This window comes from Silurus aristotelis (genome assembly GCF_946808225.1).
Source record: "Silurus aristotelis genome assembly, chromosome: 22".
Taxonomy (NCBI): Eukaryota; Metazoa; Chordata; class Actinopteri; order Siluriformes; family Siluridae; genus Silurus; species Silurus aristotelis.
The window spans coordinates 7,791,981-7,815,287 of NC_139595.1; the positions used below are offsets into that span (position 1 = coordinate 7,791,981).

Sequence of the window (23,307 nt, forward strand, 5' to 3'; positions counted from 1 at the left end):
TGCAAAATGTGAAAATCCCATACCACATTTAGTCTCCATTTGCTGTTATAATACCCTCCACTCTTCTGGGAAGAGTTTCCACAAGATTTTGGAGTGTGGTTGTAGAAATTTGAACTCAAATATGCTAATGCAAATATGCTAATTCAGCTACAATTGTGTTAGCAAAGTCAGATGTAAGGTGAGGAGGCGTAGGAATTAAGTCAGTGTTCCAGTTCATCCCAAAATTGTTCAAAAAGGTAAAGCTGTTCAACAGACCACTTAAGATCTTCCTCTCCAAACCATTTAAAGCATATCTTCATGGAGCTGGCTTTGTGCACAGGGGCAGTGCCAAGCTGGAACAGGTGTGGGGCCTCCTAGTTCAAGTGAAGGGAAAATTTAATGCTACCACATCCAAAGACATTTAATACAATTATGTGCCACATATTTGCTGGAAAAATTCAGGTGTCCCAATACGTTTGTCCACATAGTATTGTACTTTTCTATTGTACTAAATTACTATTGTAATTTGGAATACAATTCCAAATCATTTTGGAGTTTACATCCAGGAACTGTCTGGACAAGGGGTCTGATTTATTAAATGGGTTATCAAATAATTGATTTGTGAATCCTTAGCAGGAACATTTACACAGGAATTGTGAAAGAAAAAATGATATTTGTAAGAGTTTGGTTCGGTTTGGTCTATGAAAACATTAACATTTGTTGATTGACTCAAAGAGCAGTAAACAAGGCCCATTTCATTAGACAAATATAGACATATAGTATTATAGTTTAAAAAAAAAAAAAAAAGATTCTTGTTTGGTGTCTAAATTACTCTGTATGTTAAAATGACTCAACAGTACAGCAAATAGAATGTTGGCTAGCCAACATATGACAGACAGCACCGAACACAATCCTGCAGTATCAGCTCGAATCCTTAGTTTAATGTGAAACTTTGGATATGCAAACATACATGAAAAAACCTGTACAAATTAAATACAATAAATCCACTCACATCCCCTTTGTGACTCTTTTGCTATGGTATATGAAAGCAAAATCAATTTTCTTGGTGATTTCAACAGTCTAAATAATCTGCGCACAATAGAGTAAACCTCTACGTGATCATATATGTAAGCAAAACAAATAAATCCTTCGTTTTTTTTTTTTTTTTTTTATATGTTCTATTTTATTGCTTCTGTAAACATTTTCAAACAGCTTTATACAGATTTTTGTGTCTTCTGAGTGAATTCTGGTTATCTAATTACTTCAGACATCGAAAAGGCCTCCAGTTTTTACAATAACTGATTGCAGGAGTCTGGTACTAAATCCACAATTCGGTGGAATTTGAAGGTCTGCATTGCATAAACCACAAGCAAAATACAAAATTACGAAAAAAATAAAAAAGTATAATAAAAAGGGAAATAAAATGTACTAAAACATTCACATAATTTGACATTCACATGCATAAATGCGCATGCAAGTCATAAGGCAAATTGTATTTTCCCATATTATTCATTGCAGTGGCTGACCTTTCCTGTTAAACAAATAAAAAATACACATATAATTAAAATCATGTGGTGAAACCTACAGTACATGAGTCCATCTCACTCCGTCATTCTTTTATTTGACACCATTGATGCACTTCTATTTTTGTTTAAAAGTAGCTTAATGACGGAGACTCTTGAATTAAAGTCCTGCAGCAACAACAGCCTTGACTCTGGCAACCCTATAGCACAGGAACACTGATCCAGGATTACACTGTTGTTAAACCGCATGATTGGTGAATTTTCTGCGTCCAAGATGATAAACGGATCCAGGAACAGCACTTCGATGGTGTGACTTGGGAACGCAGCCCATTGACGTTCACTTCGAGATTCCCAGCGATGATTTTGTGTACTCGTACACTACGTAGCTGATGCTGACAGCTGGAATGACCTTCATAAAGTTGGGCAGGATTCCCCGATAGAGGCCGAAAAAACCTTCTTTTTCCAAAATGTTCCGTATTAGCGAGCGCATTGAAGGCTGCTCTGAGTTCTCGAGCGATGCTGAAAACGCAACACACCGGTGATTAATACATTGTTATAGAAAATGTAATTAAATTGGACCAGATTTACTAAAGCACTTCTTAAAAATGTAGTTGATCCCCTGAGTAGTCTAACCATTAAGCCATCAAGGACTTTTGTAGCCAATGCCCCCCAAGTACCAGCTCAATGAATGCCTCCTAAAATGCCAGCTAGCTCTGTATTCACTTCAGTTCTCCCTCACGTCCAAACAGCACGGTGACACGTCTGTGTTCATCAAGCATTAAAGAGTGGCTCTCTGAGCTCTTTTTTAGGGCTTTTAAATGGACACAGTGCCTACCTTGTGCCTGCATACGGGTGCGTACAAGGGCCAGAGGGTAGCTAGCGAGCTGGCCACATGTGCTAGAGACAGTACCACATCCAAGCAGGACCAGAACACCGGGGTTGGCTGTGTCTTCGGCATGGTGCGTAAGCCAGGCGTTCTTTAGGCTCTAGACGTGGTAGAAGGCAAGAACAGAATGCTTTAAACAGAAATATACTTTGCATAAAATATACTCAATGTAAAAACAATCAAACAAACTAACTAACTAAAACCACATGATGTATCGGGAAAGAAGAGCGCAGTGTCTCATGTACACTTTATGTAGTTCTGTGTATAGTTTTGCTAGTTTCTAAGTTCTGGTGTTGTCTTGAGTAACTCTGTGTTGTCTCCTGGAGGAATGTTGTTTCGTTTCACTTTGTATTTTTACCAACTGTATAGGTATGAAATCACGTAAAAATCATTGAGTTGAGAAAGAATTAAGAACCTTGTTCAATTGCTGTTCCTTGAACCTTGATTGTCTAATCTAATCTGCCCTGAGATTAACTGAGATTAAATAGTATGGGTGAAGCAAAGGGACAAGGTTTGTCACATTGCTTTGCTCTGACTACAACAAGCTAAGTATCATATCATACTCGATTCAATAGTGGCATCTAATAGTAAATCATTGACTAATACACCAATCATTCATAACATTTTGCCCACCTGCCTAATATTGTGTTGGTCCCCCTTTTGCTACCAAAACAGTTCTGACCCATCAAGCATTAACAGCATTAACTTCTTCAGCAATTTGAGGTACAGGAGCTCGTCTGTTGGATCGGACCACACGTGCCAACATTTCGATCCTCACGTGCATCAAGCAGCCTTGAGTTCACACCATTTGATAAAGACTGACCACTGCAGACCAGACACAACCTCCAAGAGCTGTTTGTGGTGGATTAGTGCTGAAGGTCAGAAGGTTGTAAGTTCAAATCCCAGAACCACAAAACTGCCAATTTTGGGCCCTTAAGCAAGGCCCATAACCTTCAACTGTATAAACGAGGTAAGTGTAAATGTTATACGCTATAAATGTGTAAATGTTATACGCTGAAATTGCATCATATAATAATGTGACAAATTCAGTGGTACAATCAAAAATGTTCCTTTAAGAACCCATAATTATCAAAACATTTAAAAGTCTGAGGTTTGCACCCGTATTAAATATGTAAATAAATAAATATTTGGCTGTCCAGAGCCTGTCTAAAACATTTTTCCAAACCAAAAGCATGAGAATATGGTTTTGTAAGTTTCCCTAAATATTATTTAGTATATAATATTAAAGATAAATCAATACGGTATTTTAAGCATCATGAAATACATTTTACCCATACTATTTTCATGTAATTGAATGAAGTAGCACTGTCTGATGGGACATGATAACTAATGGATGCAATAGGACGCGTATAGATATGCAACATTATCCGTGATGTTACTGAGCACCTCAAAAACTATGATGTTTAATTTGGACTGTAATTAATATCAGCAATCTACTACAATGGTTTAGGACTGCAGTTTGCATGACCAGTTCTTTATTTAAGCACTAATTACTGAACAGTACACCTCAACAATGAAAAAACTTTAGTGAATGTATGTTCTGTGTCACCCAGATAAGGATGGGTTCCCTTTTAAATCTGGTTTCTCTCAAGGTTTCTTTCTCAGGGAGTTTTTTCTTGACACAGGCTTGGTCATTAGGGATTAAAATTATAAGAAACAAACATACTAAATTTATACAATCCAACTTCATAACCGCATTGCATTGGGACAATGTCTATTGTTAAAATAAAACTGACCTAAACATTACACTTGCACACCAGCAGAGGTCTCCCTCTACTAGAAAAATGAAGAAACACAATTCCTTCCACACTCGCAACCACCTGCACACTTTCTGGTCTCATAGTGAAATCATAGTGAATAAGATTTGAACCATATTTATTTTTTCTGACTGCTTTTCTGTGTCCTTGAGTATTATTGTCCTCGTTGCATAATATGAACCATTTGTATTAAACACGAGTTTTTTTTTGCACTTTGTGTTTTTGAAATTGTTAATAAATCTCACGCACATGAATCATCATGTCCTGTCAATTACCACGTGGTGTTCATAAAACTATTTTGCAAAGTTATAAAAACAAACGATAAATAAGCGATATAAGGTTTTGTCAACATAAAATTGAAAATGTTACAGGCAAAATTAGAGAACATCTTGCAGGGATCTGTAACATCCAATGCATCTATTTGAAATGACAAAGAACACGAGTACAGGGCATAATCTCTTGAAATCGATTATTCGAGTAATAATCTAATGTCTGAGATAAATAAAATAAAGTCCACTGTATACTATGTTAATAAACTGTAATATGAAAAACAGTGTGTGAATGGAACTCTATGTACCTCATAAATGGCGAGGTCGATGCCAGCGTAAGGGATAATACCCAACATGTTGGGGACGTAACCTTTATAGAAAGCCTTAATGCCCTCTCTTTTCAGAATTGACTTGGCACAGTCGACCATCCCAGAATACTGTCCAGTACTCCTTAAGGTCAGTCTAGTCTTCACTACCTGAAGAAAAAGAGAATAATATATATATATATATATATATATATATATATATATATATATATATATATATATATATATATATATATATATTTCTAGATATGAATTTGTGGTTACTGTTAAGAAATTGTAAGAACACTAGTGAATATGCTCTGAAAAAAAAGTGTGAATAATAATTTTTTTTTTTTTACTTTTTACAAGTTGAATCAATTCTGGAGTCAAGCATCAGTTCTCGGGAAACAATTAGCTGAGAAAGTGCAGAAGATAAATGACCTTTTGAAATCCTTACCTCCATAGGGTAAATGGAAGTTTGTGCTGTTGCACCAGCTAAGGACCCAGCCATGAATCTCTGCGCTGTCTCGATTTTATCACCCTCAGATGACAGATACTTCTTATACTGAAAGCAGAAATGTATTGTCAATGAGCATGGATGGGTACACAGAATTTAAAAGTAAAGTGTCATAAAAGTTCAATTGCACAGTGTATAAAGATATACCACAACCCTGGTTCATAGTCTTTCACACTGAACATAAACCATGTCGACATGCAATATGGAAATTATTTTCATATTGAATTATGGTTACTGTTATACTCATGTGCCATAATAACTTTAATAGTCTGTAATCTATAACTTTAAAACTTTCAAATTCTTGTTCATGATGGACATGATTCAGGGTTGCTTAAAAGGAATAAGACGTGTTTAATATTATTTATTTCTACCCCTGTAAAAGGGTTAACTAAATCTCACTGCTTATTTCATGATTTTGTTTATTTAACATATGATACATATTACAGTTGTAATTCCTTTTGTTTCTGGACAAAGTGGTTCCTTCTTGACCGAAATTCCCTTTTGCTCATTTCCCTGCTTATTTACATCTACTTGTGTTTAAGACTCAGTTTGAGCAGCCTACTAAACTCCCCATTAGGACACATATTCTGTGATTCTCATCTAGTTAAGGTTGCCAAGTATAGCACTCTAAATGTACGAAATGCTGTTAATCTTACTCTCAGAGGAGGTTATTTTAATATCAAGATTTGTAATGCAATTGCTGAACACAATATGCGGCCTATTGTTAAAATAGGAAACGCAGCGGCTTGGATGCTGTGGATGTAGTTCTTGTGACTTATTTGAACCTCTTGTGTATCGCAGGGAAGGGTGGTGAGCTGTGTGGTTTTGTGTCAACCGAGAGGGAAATGGATTTGATCAATGTTTCGAATCTGAACACTTGCTACAAGCACTTACAGAGCCCTGCCCTGACTGCAGTACAATAGTGTTGGTGATGCAGGAAGTCAGTTTCCAAGTTAAGAACATAGTGCATCATTACTCTTGCATTCACTGACCTAAATAAATCAAGTTGTTAACAAATATCCAGCTGTCACACTACTGTGCATATCTGATGAATAAACGCAATTGTTTGTGACCATTTATATGGAACGAAAGCATTTCCGCATACCCGATGTTGCGAAATACAGGAGATTCCATCACTTTACACGAGTAGAAGGTTTAGCTATGTCACCCACAAGGCTCAAGTGAATGTGAGCTAGACAAACTGTTCTAACAGCAGGTGTTTAGTCAGACAAATGTCCTTGCATGCGGATGCACCAGTACTACAGCCAATCACCATGTATCGTTAAACTCCTTCTCAGTCTGTTCAGTGACATGAAGCTGAACTTGCATGCAATCCTTCTTGACAGAGCACAGAGGCATCTCAGTAAATGATAAAGTCATGAAATTGAAGGGACACTCACCACCCATATGTAGACTTTCTTTGACTAACTAGCATGCTACTGTCGGTAACCTTATTACTGAAACTGTGAATGTTGCATATGACTCCCTGAAAGAACTCAAATTCTTACAAGTCTCAGTGTCAGCATAGACACTGGACCGCAGAGTGAAGGCAAAAGGGCCAACAAGTGCCAAGCATCTCTTGGGGAACTCCTTCAAGACTGTTGGAAGACCATTTCAGGTGACTACCTCTTGAAGCTCATCAAGAGAATGCCAAGAGTGTGCAAAGCAGTAATCAAAGCAAAAGGTGGCTACTTTGAAGAACCTACAATATGAAATTTTTCAGTTGTTTCACACTTTTTTGTTATGTATATAATTCCATATATAATTCCACATGTGTTCATTCGTAGTTTTGATGCCTTCAGTGTGAATCTACAATTTTTATAGTCATGAAAATAAAGAAAACTCTTTGAATGAGAAGGTGTGTCCAAACTTTTAGTCTGTACTGTATATATATATTATATATATATATATATATATATATATATATATATATATATATATATATATATATATATATAATTTCAGCACTTGTAATCCATACAATACACCATAGGCAAAAACCATTTATAAGAACCACAATTATACAACAGCTTTGTTTTACAAAGTACCAACCACTAGGCAATTATAAAATCCACTTCGTTTCTTTTTTCCATTCCCAGATAATTAATCTCATTCACAGCTTTGTAATTAGCTGATGAGTTTAATTGGGGAGTGTAGAGCTTGGAAAATACAGGGTCAAAAACTTAACGACAGCCCACCTGTTCATAGGCCATAAATTTGATAGCGGTCTCGGGGGCGATTTTTAACACATTGAGCCCATTCCCCCTCCAAAGAGATGTCACTCCTCCTTCATTAAGCATCCGTTTGAACCCGGCCACCAGGTTGATTTGGTTCGACCTGGATGCATGAACCTGAAACAAGACAAGTCTGTGAAACACCAAAAGACAATTCATAGCAATACATCAGTATCTACTGTATACTTCCTGAATGAGTTACCACAGTGTTTATTTTCTGGCCTACTCTGTACATTAACATAAGGGGAAAAAGGTAATATTAATATATACAGCCTTGCTCAATTTCTATTTAGAAAGCTGTAAATACTGTAAAAAAAATAGTGTGTCTCACACACTAATAATCTTACATTTACATATGAGAGAAATGAACTGTGCATACCTGCATAAAAACCTTCACTCTATCCAAAGGTGCAGTGCCTGTTCGTGAAACTGCCCCTGCTGTGGCTCCGGCAACTAGCTGTTTCCACCAACCACCAGAGACCTTCTCCTCGTTGGTGAACTCATCGGGAATGACAAGATTATCGCCAATGTCCAGCTGCTAACTTGGAGAGGCAAAGAAAATAATGCTAATAATATAATTGCCATTTGTTTTTGTTTTTAGGAAAGAATTGCGTAAGCTGGTGGAAACCATTTAAAGACTAGAAACATATACTTAAGAGACCAATAAGATTCATTGTATGTTAATACAGCAAGTTTTTGCATAATAATCAAGCAAGGTCCAATTTTAGTAACCAAACCCTGCACTTTCATATAAAATAATGCAAAGCTTAAAATCCTGAGGAAATAAAACTAGATTCAAATGACATATATGATAAAAGAGTCATACAATCATGCAAAAATAAAAGCAAGAATTATCCCGAGTTGATGCAATTCATGCAATCTATATTGTTAAACATATAAAACATCTACATTATAATATGACATTTGAATAGCACTTAATCTTATGCCCCTATTTGAAAATGTGTGCTACGTATATATATTAAATGATGATGCCAAGTGTCTTAATAGTTCTGATAACCTTTTATTTTTTTTTAAGAATGCCTTATTAAAGATAAACCCCAAACCATAAAACCCAAGCAACTGACACCATCTGGGGACATGGTCTATGTAAAATCTATGAATTTTGCCGAGTGGACTATTTATGCTGCTGAAACATCAGCTTTAAAATGCATGTTGAATTAAAAAGAAATTATGCCTTCTTTTGGTCCTGTTAAAACAGTTTTAGGGTATTATAATAATACAACAGCCCAGAATGTGAATTTCTGAATTACTACTGGAACAATATCTGACCGAGGAGTGTTTCCAGTATCTAATAATTTCTTCCAGGTTAGTGGTAGACTTGAACATGAAGTGCTCCCTCCACTCGTTCCAGTCCACAGTCATGGTGCCGTCAATGTCAATGCTGCAGAACATATACAAATAATATAAGGATCATATTCTCAAGTATTTACATCACAAAATAAGAAGAAAGTCAGAAACACAAGACATTCATGAAGACTGTAATGTGCAATATGAATAGTCAGCTACTTAATCCAAATATATACAGTGAGGAAAACAAGTATTTGAACACCCTGCTATTTTGCAAGTTCTCCCACTTAGAAATCATGGAGGGGTCTGAAATTGTCATCGTAGGTGCATGTCCACTGTGAGAGACATAATCTAAAAAAAAAATCCAGAAATCACAATATATGATTTTTAAACTATTTATTTGCATGATACAGCTGCAAATAAGTATTTGAACACCTGTCTATCAGCTAGAATTCTGACCCTCAAAGACCTGTTAGTCTGCCTTTAAAAGTCCACCTCCACTACATTTATTATCCTAAATTAGATGCACCTGTTTGAGGTCGTTAGCTGCATAAAGACACCTGTCCACCCCATACAATCAGTAAGAATCCAACTACTAACATGGCCAAGACCAAAGAGCTGTCCAAAGACACTAGAGACAAAATTGTACACCTCCACAAGGCTGGAAAGGGCTACGGGGAAATTGCCAAGCAGCTTGGTGAAAAAAGGTCCACTGTTGGAGCAATCATTAGAAAATGGAAGAAGCTAAACATGTCTGTCAATCTCCCTCGGACTGGGGCTCCATGCAAGATCTCACCTCCAGGGGTCTCAATGATCCTAAGGAAGGTGAGAAATCAGCCTAGAACTACACGGGAGGAGCTGGTCAATGACCTGAAAAGAGCTGGGACCACCGTTTCCAAGGTTACTGTTGGTAATACACTAAGACGTCATGGTTTGAAATCATGCATGGCACGGAAGGTTCCCCTGCTTAAACCAGCACATGTCCAGGCACGTCTTAAGTTTGCCAATGACCATTTGGATGATCCAGAGGAGTCATGGGAGAAAGTCATGTGGTCAGATAAGACCAAAATAGAACTTTTGGGTCATAATTCCACTAAACGTGTTTGGAGGAAGAAGAATGATGAGTACCATCCCAAGAACACCATCCCTACTGTGAAGCATGGGGGTGGAAGCATCATGCTTTGGGGGTGTTTTTCTGCACATGGGACAGGGCGACTGCACTGTATTAAGGAGAGGATGACCGGGGCCATGTATTGCGAGATTTTGGGGAACAACCTTCTTCCCTCAGTTAGAGCATTGAAGATGGGTCGAGGCTGGGTCTTCCAACAAGACAATGACCCGAAGCACACAGCCAGGATAACCAAGGAGTGGCTCTGTAAGAAGCATATCAAGGTTCTGGCATGGCCTAGCCAGTCTCCAGACCTAAACCCAATAGAGAATATTTGGAGGGAGCTCAAACTCCGTGTTTCTCAGCGACAGGCCAGAAACCTGACTGATCTAGAGAAGATCTGTGTGGAGTAGTGGGCCAAAATCCCTCCTGCAGTGTGTGCAAACCTGGTGAAAAACTACAGGAAACGTTTGACCTCTGTAATTGCAAACAAAGGCTACTGTACCAAATATTAACATTCACTTTCTCAGGTGTTCAAATACTTATTTGCAGCTGTATCATACAAATAAATAGTTCAAAAATCATACATTGTGATTTCTGGATTTTTTTTTTTAGATTATGTCTCTCACAGTGGACATGCACCTACGATGAAAATTTCAGACCCCTCCATGATTTCTAAGTGGGAGAACTTGCAAAATAGCAGGGTGTTCAACTACTTATTTTCCTCACTGTATATAAGTGATTTGTTACTTTGGGCAAAAGTATTGTGACATCTGACTTTTCCAGCATATGTGGTTCTTCCTTAAACTGTTACCACAACGTTGGAGGCACACAGCTGTATAGGATGAAGCAAAGTTCTTAATTTTATACATTTCTAAAGTAATTAAAACTTCTTGTGGGAGTATTATTACGTTTCTAAAGTAAGTGAAACGTGATAATGTACAGTTTAAAACCCAAAGTAGTATGGTTTTGTCTGACGAACTGTGACACTGTTTTACGCCCGAAATACTGTGGTTAAGAAGACTTGTTTAGGATATAACGCAGTAACCAAAAGTAGTGTGGTTTTGTCTGACGTATTATGACACTGCACATTTAAAACCGTTTGTGTGTAATATTGTGGGGGTTTATTCATTTTGCACTAGGAGTGTTGCTGCGGTGAATAAATAGACAAACGGATATCTTAAAATTAACTACATAACGCATAGTTGTAACTTAGTATTTTGGAAATGGAAGAGCTGATCATTAAGTACTTCTCAAAAAGGAAGTTCGACGGAATAAAAAAGGTTGGTGATAAGCCGTATAAGTGGGCTGTTTCGTAGTTTGAAAGTTATCCCAAAATGCCTCGGAATAAACAAAGTAAAATTGCAAATGAACTTCAGGGAGTTTTTGCCTCCTATAAAATAACTAGGAGGAGACTAGATGAGCTACAGGCTGAAAATAAGCAGCTTTATTCTAGAATCAGTAACTGAGGCATTTATACAAAAATGACCAAGTCAGTGAAACAATATAAAAAGAAGAAAAAGTCAGAATGCAGAAAGAGATCGCATTCCTGAAAACTAACAAGAGTATGCACAAATCATTCGTTGAAACCTTGCTTAATGATTTGAAGGAAGCAAGGCTGCATTTCAGTTTCTGATAAAGAATGGTACGACTGAGGAAATCCCAGTAAAAGGTTGGTAGATGTAGCATTGTATAACCGAGTTCCAGGAATAATAGATTTGCAGAAAGACAGAGGGATGGGAGAGACTTTTAGTCACTCAATAGTGAATGCTCTGACTATACAGTTTTATTTCCCATGCCACCAATTTACACCGCTACGACTGTGAGAGCTAATGAAGGAGGGGAGGAACCAATGGTCTCTACTCTGGTCAGAGGGTTAAGACCCAATGAACTAGAAACCGTGATTAAGAATATTGGGAAATTTTATCCTGTAAAACAGGATCCCTTAGATTTTCTGAAAAACCTGAAACAATATGCCGAGATTTACAAATGTACGGATGGTGACACATCCATTTTGTTAACCCCTGCCTGATAACCCTCTTGCCCTTGTTTACCCGACACCTTATCTGGAGCCTTAACTCAAAGTCAAGGACAGAACTGCTATTCGGCAGTTCTGATATTACTCAGAATGATGTAAGTTTCAAATCTGCCTTGATTAACAAATGTGATCCTCTCACCCACCCTGCTATAGCAATGCATATGACACATTTATCTGAATACAATGACATTATTACTAAGCTTATACAGTTTTACAGTTGTAATTCTAGTTCAAAAACTAGAAGGTCTCATCCTGTATCGGCACTAGGTGTTCAGAATCCAGATTTGCAAATCCCACAGACAATGCGAACAATTGAAGTTGTACGATAAGCAAAGTATATTTTGTTTCTTCTGCCACAAAATTGGCCAGGTAGACCACAAATGCTGATAACCCAGCCATTATGGATGCACAAGCCAGTGCACTCTTAGTGCCGGTCCCAAGCCCGGCCAAATGGGGAGGGTTGCGTTAGGAAGGGCATCCAGCGTAAAAACATGTGCCAAATCAAATAAGCGGATCACAAATGAGAATTTCATACCGGATCGGTCGAGGCCCGGGTTAACAACGACCGCCACAGGTATCGTTAGCCGACAGGGTACCGGTGGAAATTGGGCTACTGTTGGCCGAAGGAGGAGAAGGAGAGGAGGAAGACGTCTACAGAGACGGCAGGGAAAGGAGAAGTGTAGGAGAGTAGAGGTTCGGGTTGGTACTTTAAATGTTGGTACTATGACGAAAAAAGGGAGAGAGGTAGCTGATATGATGGAGAGGAGAAAGGTAGATATGTTGTGTGTTCAGGAGACCAAGTGGAAAGAGAGTAAGGCCAGGAACATTGGAGGTGGGTTTAAACTGTTCTATCATGGTGTGAATGGAAAGAGAAATGGTGTAGGGGTGATTCTGAAGGAAGAGTACAGTAAGAGTGTAGTGGAGGTGAAGAGAGTTTCTGATAGGGTGATGATCGTGAAGCTGGAAGTTGAAGGGGAGATGATAAATATCATCAGTGCTTATGCTCCACAGGTGGGCTGTGAGATGGAGGAGAAGGAAAGATTCTGGAGTGAATTAGATAAAGTGGTAGATGGTGTACCTAGGAAAGAACGATTGGTGATTGGGGCAGACTTTAATGGACATGTAGGTGAAGGGAACAGAGGTGATGAGGAGGTGATGGGTAGGTATGGTTTTAAGGAGAGGAATGTGGAAGGGCAAATGGTGGTAGATTTTGCTAAAAGGATGGAAATAGCAGTGGTGAACACGTATTTTAAGAAGGAGGATCATAGGGTGATGTATAAGAGTGGAGGAAGGTGCAACTACTGCAGGAGTGATGAGGGAGGCAGCTAGAAAAGTACTTGGTGTGACATCTGGAAATAGAAAGCAAGACAAGGAGACATGGTGGTGGAATGAGGAAGTGCAGGAGAGCATAAGGAGAAAGAGGTTGGCAAAACAGAAGTGGGATAAACAGAGTGATGAGAAAAGTAGGCAGGAGTACAAGGAGATGCGGCAGCAGGTAAAAAGGGATGTGGCGAAAGCCAAGGAAAAGGCATATGAGGAGCCGTATGAGAGGTTGGACACTAAGGAAGGAGAAAAGGATTTATACCGATTGGCCAGGCAGAGGGACCGAGCTGGGAAGTAAGTGCTGCAAGTTAGAGCAATAAAGGATGGAGAGGGAAATGTGTTGACTAGAGAGGAGAGTGTGTTGAGAAGGTGGAGGGAGTATTTTGAGCAGCTGATGAATGAGGAAAATCAGAGAGAGAGAAGGTTGGATGATGTGGAGTTGGTAAAGCAGGATGTAGATAGGATTAGTAAGGAGGAAGTGAGAGCAGCGATTAAGAGGATGAAGAATGGAAAGTCGGTTGGACCAGATAACATACCGGTAGAAGCGTGGAGATGTTTAGGAGAGATGCAGTGGAGTTTTTAACCAGATTGTTTAACAAGATTCTGGAAGGTGAGAGGATGCCTGAGGAATGGAGGAGTGTGCTGGTACCGATCTTTAAGCATAAGGGAGATGTGCAGACCTGCAGTAACTACAGGGAAATTAAGTTGATCAGTCACACCATGAAGTTATGGGAAAGAGTAGTGGAAGCCAGGCTGAGAGAAGAGGTGACCATCTGTGAGCAACAGTATGGTTTCATGCCGAGGAAGAGCACCACAGACGCATTATTTGCTTTGAGGATGTTGATGGAGAAGTATAAAGAAGGACAGAAGGAATTGCATTGTGTATTTGTGGATTTAGAGAAAGCGTACGACAGGGTGCCAAGAGAGGAGTTGTGGTATTGTATGAGGAAGTCAGGTGTGTCAGAGAAGTATGTGAGGGTGGTGCAGGACATGTATGAGGACAGTGTGACGGCAGTGAAGTTTGCAGTAGGTACAACAGACCGGTTCAAGGTGAAGGTTGGACTGCATCAAGGATCAGCCCTGAGCCCTTTTCTGTTTGCAGTGGTGATGGACAGGTTGACGGACGAGGTTAAGGTTAAGGGCCTTGTTCAAGGGCCCAAGAGTGGCAGCTTGCCGATCAGTAATCCAGCGCCTTAACAACTGGAGCTACCACTTCCCTGTTAATGTACTGTAATACATATACACCAAAGTAGTTAAAAATTGTTATATAAGACTGGATTTGGGTAGACTTTTAGCATTTAGGCCTATCAGAGCTGTAAATAATAAGCATAATCAGTAATCTTATGTTGGAGATTTAAACTACAATTTGATATTGATTTAGCTAAAGTTTTGTCCCCTTAGACAAAGTGACTGCTGACAAGCTAAGATAAGAGGAAAGGTCTTGCATGTCGATAGAAACCGCTGAGCTAATGGAACAATTGTTTACTCAGTAGATTTTAAAATGTGTATGTGTTAATTAAGTTGAACTTCCAATCTCCCAAGGTGGAATTTTATGGGTTATTTCTACCATAAGTAACACCGATAATACCACAGTAAGGAGTAGAGTTAACTGATAAATTTTAACGTGTAACGCGTTTAGAGGTGCTACACCTTAAACATAAGTGATGCCTTTGTAATAGGCTCACATCCCATTCAATGTTTATTTATTGTTGATGTGCCCATTGTTTTCAGAGGAAACTTGATGAGATCTTTTTTGTGTAAAAAAGGTAGGGGGGATTCTTTCTGTTTCCCTTGAGTTTTTCAGAATCGCCTAACCAAGATGGCTGAATGCATGGTAACATTTGCCCTTTCCAATGATGAAGGATGCAAGGAAACACAAAGCAACAACTAGCACTTCGTGCTGTTTCAGTCAAGATGAGACCATATCAACAGGTGCTGATCAACAATATCCATGTTCCAGTCCCAGTAAACCTAACAGTGTGGTCACCAGACATGGAGGAAACAGACATGGAGAAAGTGTGATAGAGATGTACAAGGATCTCTTGACAACAGACAATATCATTCAATTCAGAAGAGCATCTATGTTGTGGATCTCCCAAAAATGTCCAAGAATTAGATTTTAGAGTTACCAAGCCAGACAATGTGCAAATGTCATTGATGCAGAAAAGAAAGCTTGTTTGTCATATTCCTAGAGCGTGTGCGCAAGGTCTAAAAGAAGAAAAAGATTTTGTCCAAACAAATGTATGAAGGAGTTAGCTATTGCGTATTCGGGTTTAATTTGGGATGTAATTTTATAGACCACTTAATGTATGTATAGTCCTCATTTTTAGCCAAATGTTGTATTGTATGTGTTTCATGTTAAGACGTAAGATTGCTGATAATTCAATGATCACTGTAAGACGTCTCCACTGGTTGTGAAGGTGTTTAAAGGCCTAACCTAACCCAGTTAGGATTTAACATATAGCCACATTTCTAAGAAAAATATGTGTAATATGCTTGCTCAATTGGACGAAACGATAAAGAGGTGCCTAAAGTTATGACCCATTGACGGATTCGATTTTACATATACCAATATTTTAAGAGAAACCTCCATGCTCAGCAAGCCTAATGGGATAAAGCAATAACTGGTGTGCATGAAAATGTACATTTACATTTGCGCCATTTAACAGACGCCCTTGTCCAGAGCGATGGACAAAAGTGCTTTGAGTCTCTAGCAATGAATAAATCTACACTGGTACGCCAGATTACACACTTAATATAAACTCAACTTAATATAAATGAAGTGATAAACTTAATATAATGAAGTGATGATCTGATGATGGATAAGATTCTCAGAGGGCCAAAGGTCGAGCGAAATAGTTACAAAGTAGTTGTGTAGTTTGATGTAGAATTTCAGTTGGATCAATCCTAATCATAGTCTTAAATTAATTAGTCTGGGAGAGGTAGGAATGGGCAATACCATTAATTTTCATTTTAATTTTGCCCTTATCATTTTTTCTGACACCTGCTATAGATCTTTGACCTCAATCCTACCAAACAAGTGAGTTTTTGCCATCTTCAACACATCAATGTGGCATAAAGTGTGCCTTCTATACCATTTTGAAGGAAGTAAACAATACCGTATTGCGATTAAACCGCTAAACCATTCCCTAAACCATTTCCGGGGGCGCCATTTTTTATGTATGGACCTGTCAAAACAAAATGACGAACAGGCACTTTTTAAATTGAGCTAAAACAGAACAAATACGATATTTATTCAATCTAAAAATAGATGATAACGTGAAATTACCCGAACTTTTAAGTCAAACATTGAGGCGACAACTTTTCACTCAGAACATTAAACGTTTACCTGCAGTAACGTATTCAGACGTGTATTATTATCTGGTTGAGACCGGGTGCGTCTAAAGGGTTGTCATGGTCTGCATGTCTACAATTACTTTCCTTAAAGTCTAGAAAAGTCGAAAGCATTTCATCCTACAATGTTTATGGTGATTCGTTTGTGTTTGATGAGGGCTGGAGCATCACACGCTGTCAAAAACGTCCTCTGTTTGGTGCGTTGCTAAGGTAACCGGGTGCACGTTGCACTTCTGTATATCTATGCTAATAATACGTCATATTGCTAACTGAATTGTAGGGAGTGACATGTAGGGTTATAAATAATGAGAAGAGTGATTTGGAATCTCGGGAAAGAACAGTCTGTGCGTGAGTTGTGAGCATGTGTAACGAAGATTTCAGAGAAATTGGGAGAACTCGCCATTGGTTGTTGCACAGCTTGCAGTTCCACTCATTATACTAGGGCGCGCTCATTATACTAGTCACATGAAGCCTTGTTGCTGGTAAACTGCATTGCTGATTGCTCTGTCTTATTAACAGTTTGGATTGTTTTTGAGCGCAAAACTGAACTACACCCAAGTTTACTGTAGGCTCCTAAATGTGTTAGTCGAGTCAAATGCTATGTGTGCTGATATAACGAGGAGTGTGTGTATTAGCCTGCTTGTAAACTCTGAAACTCATTCATTTAAGACTGTCATGCATCATCAATGATCTGCAATCTAATGGTCCTGTATGTCCCAGGTATGTGTTTTATCTGGGTTTTATATTCTGTATGTGAATCGGTAGCCACGAGCTGCATCATTTGAGAGTTGCACTTTTTTCTTGCTGTCTTTCTTTTATACCAAAATAAGTAAAATGTTGGTCGCTTGAGTTTATAGTTTCACTGCATTAATGTGAATTAATGAGAATTAAAGCTTAAAAAAATTTACAAATCGGCAGCGGTCTTGCTGCTGACTGTCATGCATCAGTAATGATCTGCAATCTAATCAACCTATGGTCCTGTTTGTCCCAGTGTCTGTCTAGTACAATAAAAGAAGCCTTTGCGTGACCATCCACTCGACTCGCAGTGTCACTTAACCAACCATCACCGACACAGTCACACATGTATAGAGAGAAAGAAAGAGAGAAAGAGAGAGATGAGATGAGATGCACTGTTTAATCTGCTTTGGCTAATGTATGAGTCTCAGCTTCCGAATAAACCAAGTTTTGGGATCTTCCGAGCTCGTTGTCGGAGTCCGAACTGCAATGGTGATAAACTGATCAGCAGAAAAAAAGCCAAGAACACGGAAGGTCAAAAACAGTGAAGTTAGCGTATAACGCCATGGGCGTTGCAAAATGAATTGTGTTTTATTGCATAAATAATTATTTGATACGTTTTGGAATGTGTTGTTGGTTTTAGATAAAAGTAGATATCACTGAGTTGCTAGTCACCATCCAGCCTTTTCTCTTCACTGCTGCAATTCAAGCGTCATTTTGTGGTTTTTTTTGTTGTTTTTTTTGGAAATCTAAACACTTCGATATTCCGACAGCAAGTTAGTTCCTGGTCTAAGAGAGCACACAACCACCAAACAACATGGTCTCAGATTGAAATGGTCTATATAACATACACAAACACACTTAATACGCAACATACTATGAAATGGGGCAGCCTGTTTATTATATGAAGGAAATTCTATATATTGTGCAGAAAATAAAACGTCACTAAAATGTAATATAGTAAATATGTATCACAATACTGAAGATCTTGAATATCAGACCTCTGTAGGATTTTCAGCGCTGCTTCTGTGGATATGTCCATTCCCAGTTCAGCCAGAGACTGTTTGATCTCACAGGCATCCAGACGTCCTAATAAGAGATAAAGAGAAATTACACCAGGTCCAAACCCTTCAGTAACGCACTCTAATTAAGAGTTGAAGGACCTAATGCAATAAAACACAGTAAAGCAATAAGCTTAATCTAACTATGATTTCAACTAACTGTCATAGTGCTTGTAAACACATGCTGATTGCATTCTGAGATCATTTGTACTTTACTCTGTACTCGAAAATGTTTCTACGCATTTCATTTCCAATTTTCTGGTTCAGTTTAAACCGAATAGACGGCTATGAGCAATCGATATAATTTGATCTACTCCAGTGAAACCATGGTACTGCGTTAACGCTTATCAGGCAGAGTTTATGAGTTTAATTCCTGTAAGCGGGAGGATTGACAAAGCTATTACCATCATTATTCTTGTCCAAACTCCTGAACGTGAGCCACAGTTTCTTCTCGTGGTCTTTCAGGTATCTGGCGAACTCGGTGAAGTCGAGCGCACCATCACTGTTCCTGTCACCGGTAGACACTATTTTCTGTCAAGACATGCAGATACAGTAGATAAATCCACACATTGATTGATGGACAGTTGTCAAGAATGAAAAATGGATTCATAATTGGATTGGTCACTTGAAAAACTTTAAAAAGCCATGATTTGATAAAAGTGGTTCTTAAAGACTTTAGTTTTGTTAGACCCTAAACTGAAATACACAAGCAGAATGCAGACTTTTTCCAACAGACAAAATCCAGGCTCCAATAGCCCTACTGATAGGGATTTCTTTGGAGAAGCATACACAAGGCTGAGGATAATGCCAAAGAAGATGGGCTTTATGTGACCGTACAAACCATATGATTCTTGTTTGGACATGTTGGACAGGAAAATGTGAAAGACATATTTTCTAGTCTGATCGGACCAAATTTTTTTTTTACAAAATGCTAGGTTTGGTGTAAACACAACATTTATATTCACATTTACAGAATATACATTTACAGATTCAGGCGTAGTAGTGGTAGTATCATATCTAATTTATGCTACCCTTGGTTGAATTTTTTCGGAGTAATCCTTTATTATTATTATTATTATTATTTTCTTTTTACATAAGAACTGACCTTTGGTAATAAGTCAGGAGGTTAGAGTTGTGTTTGTGCCATATATTGTCCTTTTTAAGATTATTTTCAAAAATATTTTGCTGGATGTTCATGATTTTGACAGCTCGTTGGTCTTCATGATGTTGCTCATGTAAGTACTCTAACAAACTTCCAGAAAAAGTATTTCACACAAAGATGTTGAATACATATGCAGTCACATTTGTTATTTTATTTTACAGATATAATCACAATTCAGTCAAGTTCAGTGGAAAAGGTTATGGGTTGTGAATATTTATGCAAGGCACTGTATGCTTGTGTACTTAAACATAATTATTGCACTGATTATTAACCTTAAGAATGTAAAGCGTTCACTTATTTGTGAATATGTTACCAAAGTTTCCAGTGCCCAAATGGTATAAAATTATGGGAGTAAATTCCAGCCTTATATGTATAATTAATAATCAATAGATAGATAGATCAGAGAACAGGCTTTCAGAGTTAAAAGGCTTTGCTCAACAGTCCAACCGTGGAAGCTTGGCAGTGCTGGGGCTTATTATTATTATTATTATTTTTATCAAATTGCACCTTATATTGATCGAAGCCTTGACTGACAGTTTTGTGTCAAACTGATGGGCGGGACTACTATCTGGCCACGCCCACCAGCATCCGCAACCGCATACTACATACTATGCCAAAATGATTTCTATAATATTTTGCTCATTTAATGAAGATCGGTTTGACTGGAATTTATTAAAACCAAAGTGTAGGGACCATGCTTTAGAAACGATGCTATATTCAGAGATTTCGCAATAAAAATGAGAATATGATCATCTAGACTGCATCATGTGGAATCATGGTGGCTTCACGAAAAACTGCGTCAACAGTTTCGACTAGTGGTATATTCTTCTTGTCCAATAATACAGGACATGTTGGCATGTTAGGAAGATGCACATGCTTGAGATGGTTGGCCTTTGCGATGCACGCGCGTCTTCGTAATTGCGATTTCAAATGTGGAGAAACAGGAACATCCAGAGAGCTCGTGAACGCAGCATCAAACCATACTATCAGCAGGTTGGAGGATCACACCGCCTCAGGCGGCCATGCATACACTAGTGTGCGTATTTTATATATACACTACCTGAGCTTCTCCAGTACGCAGGGCTATCCCCATCGCTATGAGACCAGCCCGAAGCTCCGCAACGTCCACCTTCCCATCTTTGTTGGTGTCTAGTTTTTCAAACAACTTCTCGTAGTTTTTGCTGCTGGCCGCATCACAGCACCGGCAGTCCTTCATGCCAAATCCGCGCAGAAGCGCGAGCATCCCTGCTGCGCAAAGCCTGGTTCGGTTTAAACACGTTATGGACATGCACTTACAAATGTATAAGGAACAACACGTATATTTTAATATGTCACGAATATAAAACGCACAAGCTTTTGGTCTATGGACGTGCGTACAAAGGTGGAGTGGGACCACTATGGATGGGGCGGGGCGACGTGTTAACCACGCCCATCTTGTGTGTGTTAACACGAGTGGGGCCACGTTACAGCTTTAAAGGGCACTTCGACAGAATTTCATTGGGAAAATAACATACTCTTATTTCGACCATTTCCATCTAAACAAAAGCATTCTATGTCTAAGGCTTGTGTGCTTGTCTTCATTACCACGCGATTAAAACCATTAAATCAAACTGGGTGGACTAGCAAGAACCAGCATGAAAGTGTCATGACCCCTCAAAACCATCATAACTGAACAAGTTGACTAGCTACTGGATCATTAACAAGTAGACTAACTTCTCCCAGCATATACCTAGAACCAGCATGTAACCATCAAAAACCATTAAAGCAAACCAAGCAAAAATAGTCTAATTAGCCTGGATCATCAACCAAACTAGTTAAAACAACAACAATTAAGTTAAGCATTATTATTCTCTTGAACTAAACAAAAGCATTGTCATCAGCTAAGGCATGTGTGCTAGTCTTATTTATTCCCACACTGCCAAAACTAACCTATATATGCACGCAAAAATGCTGATTCAGTGGGTTAACTCAGATTAATAATAAAGTAATAAAAAAAACTCTACAAGTGACGTATTTATTTACCAGGTAGAGTTGCTGCCTCCAATCTCCAGATCCCCATTTCAATCTAAGCTCAGATTATTATATGTGCATTTTCTTCCCTGCATCATTGACCCAACCCAGTTAAGATTGCATGTACGTATTCTGAACCAATCAACCATATCAGGTGGACAAACAAGAACCAGCAGGTAAATTACCATAGCCCCTCAAAAACCATTAAAAACAAACAAGGACTAGCTACTCTAGAACCAGCATGTAAGTGGCCAAAGCCATTAAACAAAACCAAGCAAAACTAGTTTGATCAACCTGGATCATCAACCCAACCACGCTAATATGACAGCATGTAGGAATTCAAAACCTCCAAAAATCAAACCAAACCAATTCAAAGTGGACCAGCTAGGGACAGCATGTAAGTGGTCCAAACCCCCTTAAAACCAATCCAAAATGATTAAGTGGACTATAGACACATCATGTAGCTGGCCTTAAAACCAAATCAAACCAAACCAAGCGGACTTACAATCCATCAAATCAAACCAAACTGAGTTGACTACCTACACCTAGCTACAACCTACATGTAAATTCTTTCAAATCCATCATGCCCAACCTCATAGGTTTCTTTGGGTTCTCTGGTTTCCTTCCACTTCTCAAATACATGAATCCATAAGTTAAATATTAAATCAATTTATATTATTTATTTAATATAAAATATATATATATATATATATATATATATATATATATATATATATATATATATATATATATATATATATATATATATATATTGGATGAAATATTAAGCTTTTCCGTTCACCCTGCCTATGACTCATTCACTCAATTCATACTAGATGGATGCATCATTCGTCATTGGATTTTAAATAGACTGTTTTGTAAATGACACCAATTATAATGCTTCAGAAAGCTTTTAACCTTCAACTTCTCATCAGTGCTCCATTGCTTCACATTTAAATCCATGCAGAGAGAAAACAAAGGCATGACAGACCACAGAGCCTTTGTTATCACCAAAAATTAAAGAGCATTTTGTCTCAAAAAATTCCCCAAAACAAAACACAGCTTACTTTAGACATATTACAGTCAGCTGTTAAAATAACATCTACATCTTTATCTCTGAATATACATCCACATCCACATCTCCATCTACAGCGTGAGCTACAGTAAAATTAGCCCATCTCTGTGGCAATTGTACTACTTTTCCCTGGCCACCCCATTTATATATAGTGGTGTAAGAAAGTGTTTGCCCCTTCCTGATTTCTTATTTTTTTTGCATGTTTGCAAATGTTCTAAAAAGACTTCAGATCATCAAACTAATTTAAATATTAGTAAAAGATAACACAGCGAACACAACATGCAGACTTTAAATTAAAGTTTTTATAATTGAGGGAAAACAAAATCCAAAACTACATGGCCCTGTGTGAAAAAGTGTTAGCCCCCCCAAAACCTAATAACTGGTGTGTGTAGCCTAGCAAATGCACTTGACAGCCAATAATATGAGGTATTTAGCATTCAGCTAGCGTTTTCAGCATTATTTTAATCATCCCATGTTAGCCAATCTGAGATGTTTGATAATGACAAAAAGAAAGCCTCATTACTTTTTCCAGCAGAGGGCAACATGATATTTAAAAATAATTATAGCCAAATTAAAAAAACAATGTGCCTAAAAGTAAAGGGAGATGACCAAACATAACAAAACCTAAACAAATAAAACCAT

General features: G+C 38.2%; 1 protein-coding gene across 4 annotated transcripts in view; it reads right to left on the reverse strand.

Annotated features, from left to right (window-relative positions):
- Positions 1 to 1,318: 1,318 nt before the first annotated feature.
- LOC310717592 (mitochondrial adenyl nucleotide antiporter SLC25A24-like) overlaps positions 1,319 to 23,307 on the reverse strand; it is a 32,214-nt gene continuing 10,225 nt past the window's right edge. The window contains exons 1-11 of one of the 4 annotated variants that reach the window (XM_083525856.1): positions 21,603 to 22,087; positions 20,641 to 20,839; positions 18,823 to 18,949; positions 18,359 to 18,446; positions 8,782 to 8,893; positions 7,871 to 8,029; positions 7,456 to 7,608; positions 5,198 to 5,305; positions 4,744 to 4,911; positions 2,338 to 2,488; positions 1,319 to 2,021 (exon numbers count right to left, since the gene is read on the reverse strand). In XM_083525856.1, coding sequence (XP_083381982.1) covers positions 1,840 to 2,021; positions 2,338 to 2,488; positions 4,744 to 4,911; positions 5,198 to 5,305; positions 7,456 to 7,608; positions 7,871 to 8,029; positions 8,782 to 8,893; positions 18,359 to 18,446; positions 18,823 to 18,949; positions 20,641 to 20,823 — 1,431 coding nt within the window. In that variant the 5' untranslated portion in view covers positions 20,824 to 20,839; positions 21,603 to 22,087 and the 3' untranslated portion in view covers positions 1,319 to 1,839. Of the gene's footprint in view, positions 2,022 to 2,337; positions 2,489 to 4,743; positions 4,912 to 5,197; positions 5,306 to 7,455; positions 7,609 to 7,870; positions 8,030 to 8,781; positions 8,894 to 18,358; positions 18,447 to 18,822; positions 18,950 to 20,640; positions 21,322 to 21,602; positions 22,088 to 23,307 lie in introns of those variants that run through there. The other 3 variants (XM_083525858.1, XM_083525857.1, XM_083525855.1) reach the window with 3 other exon arrangements.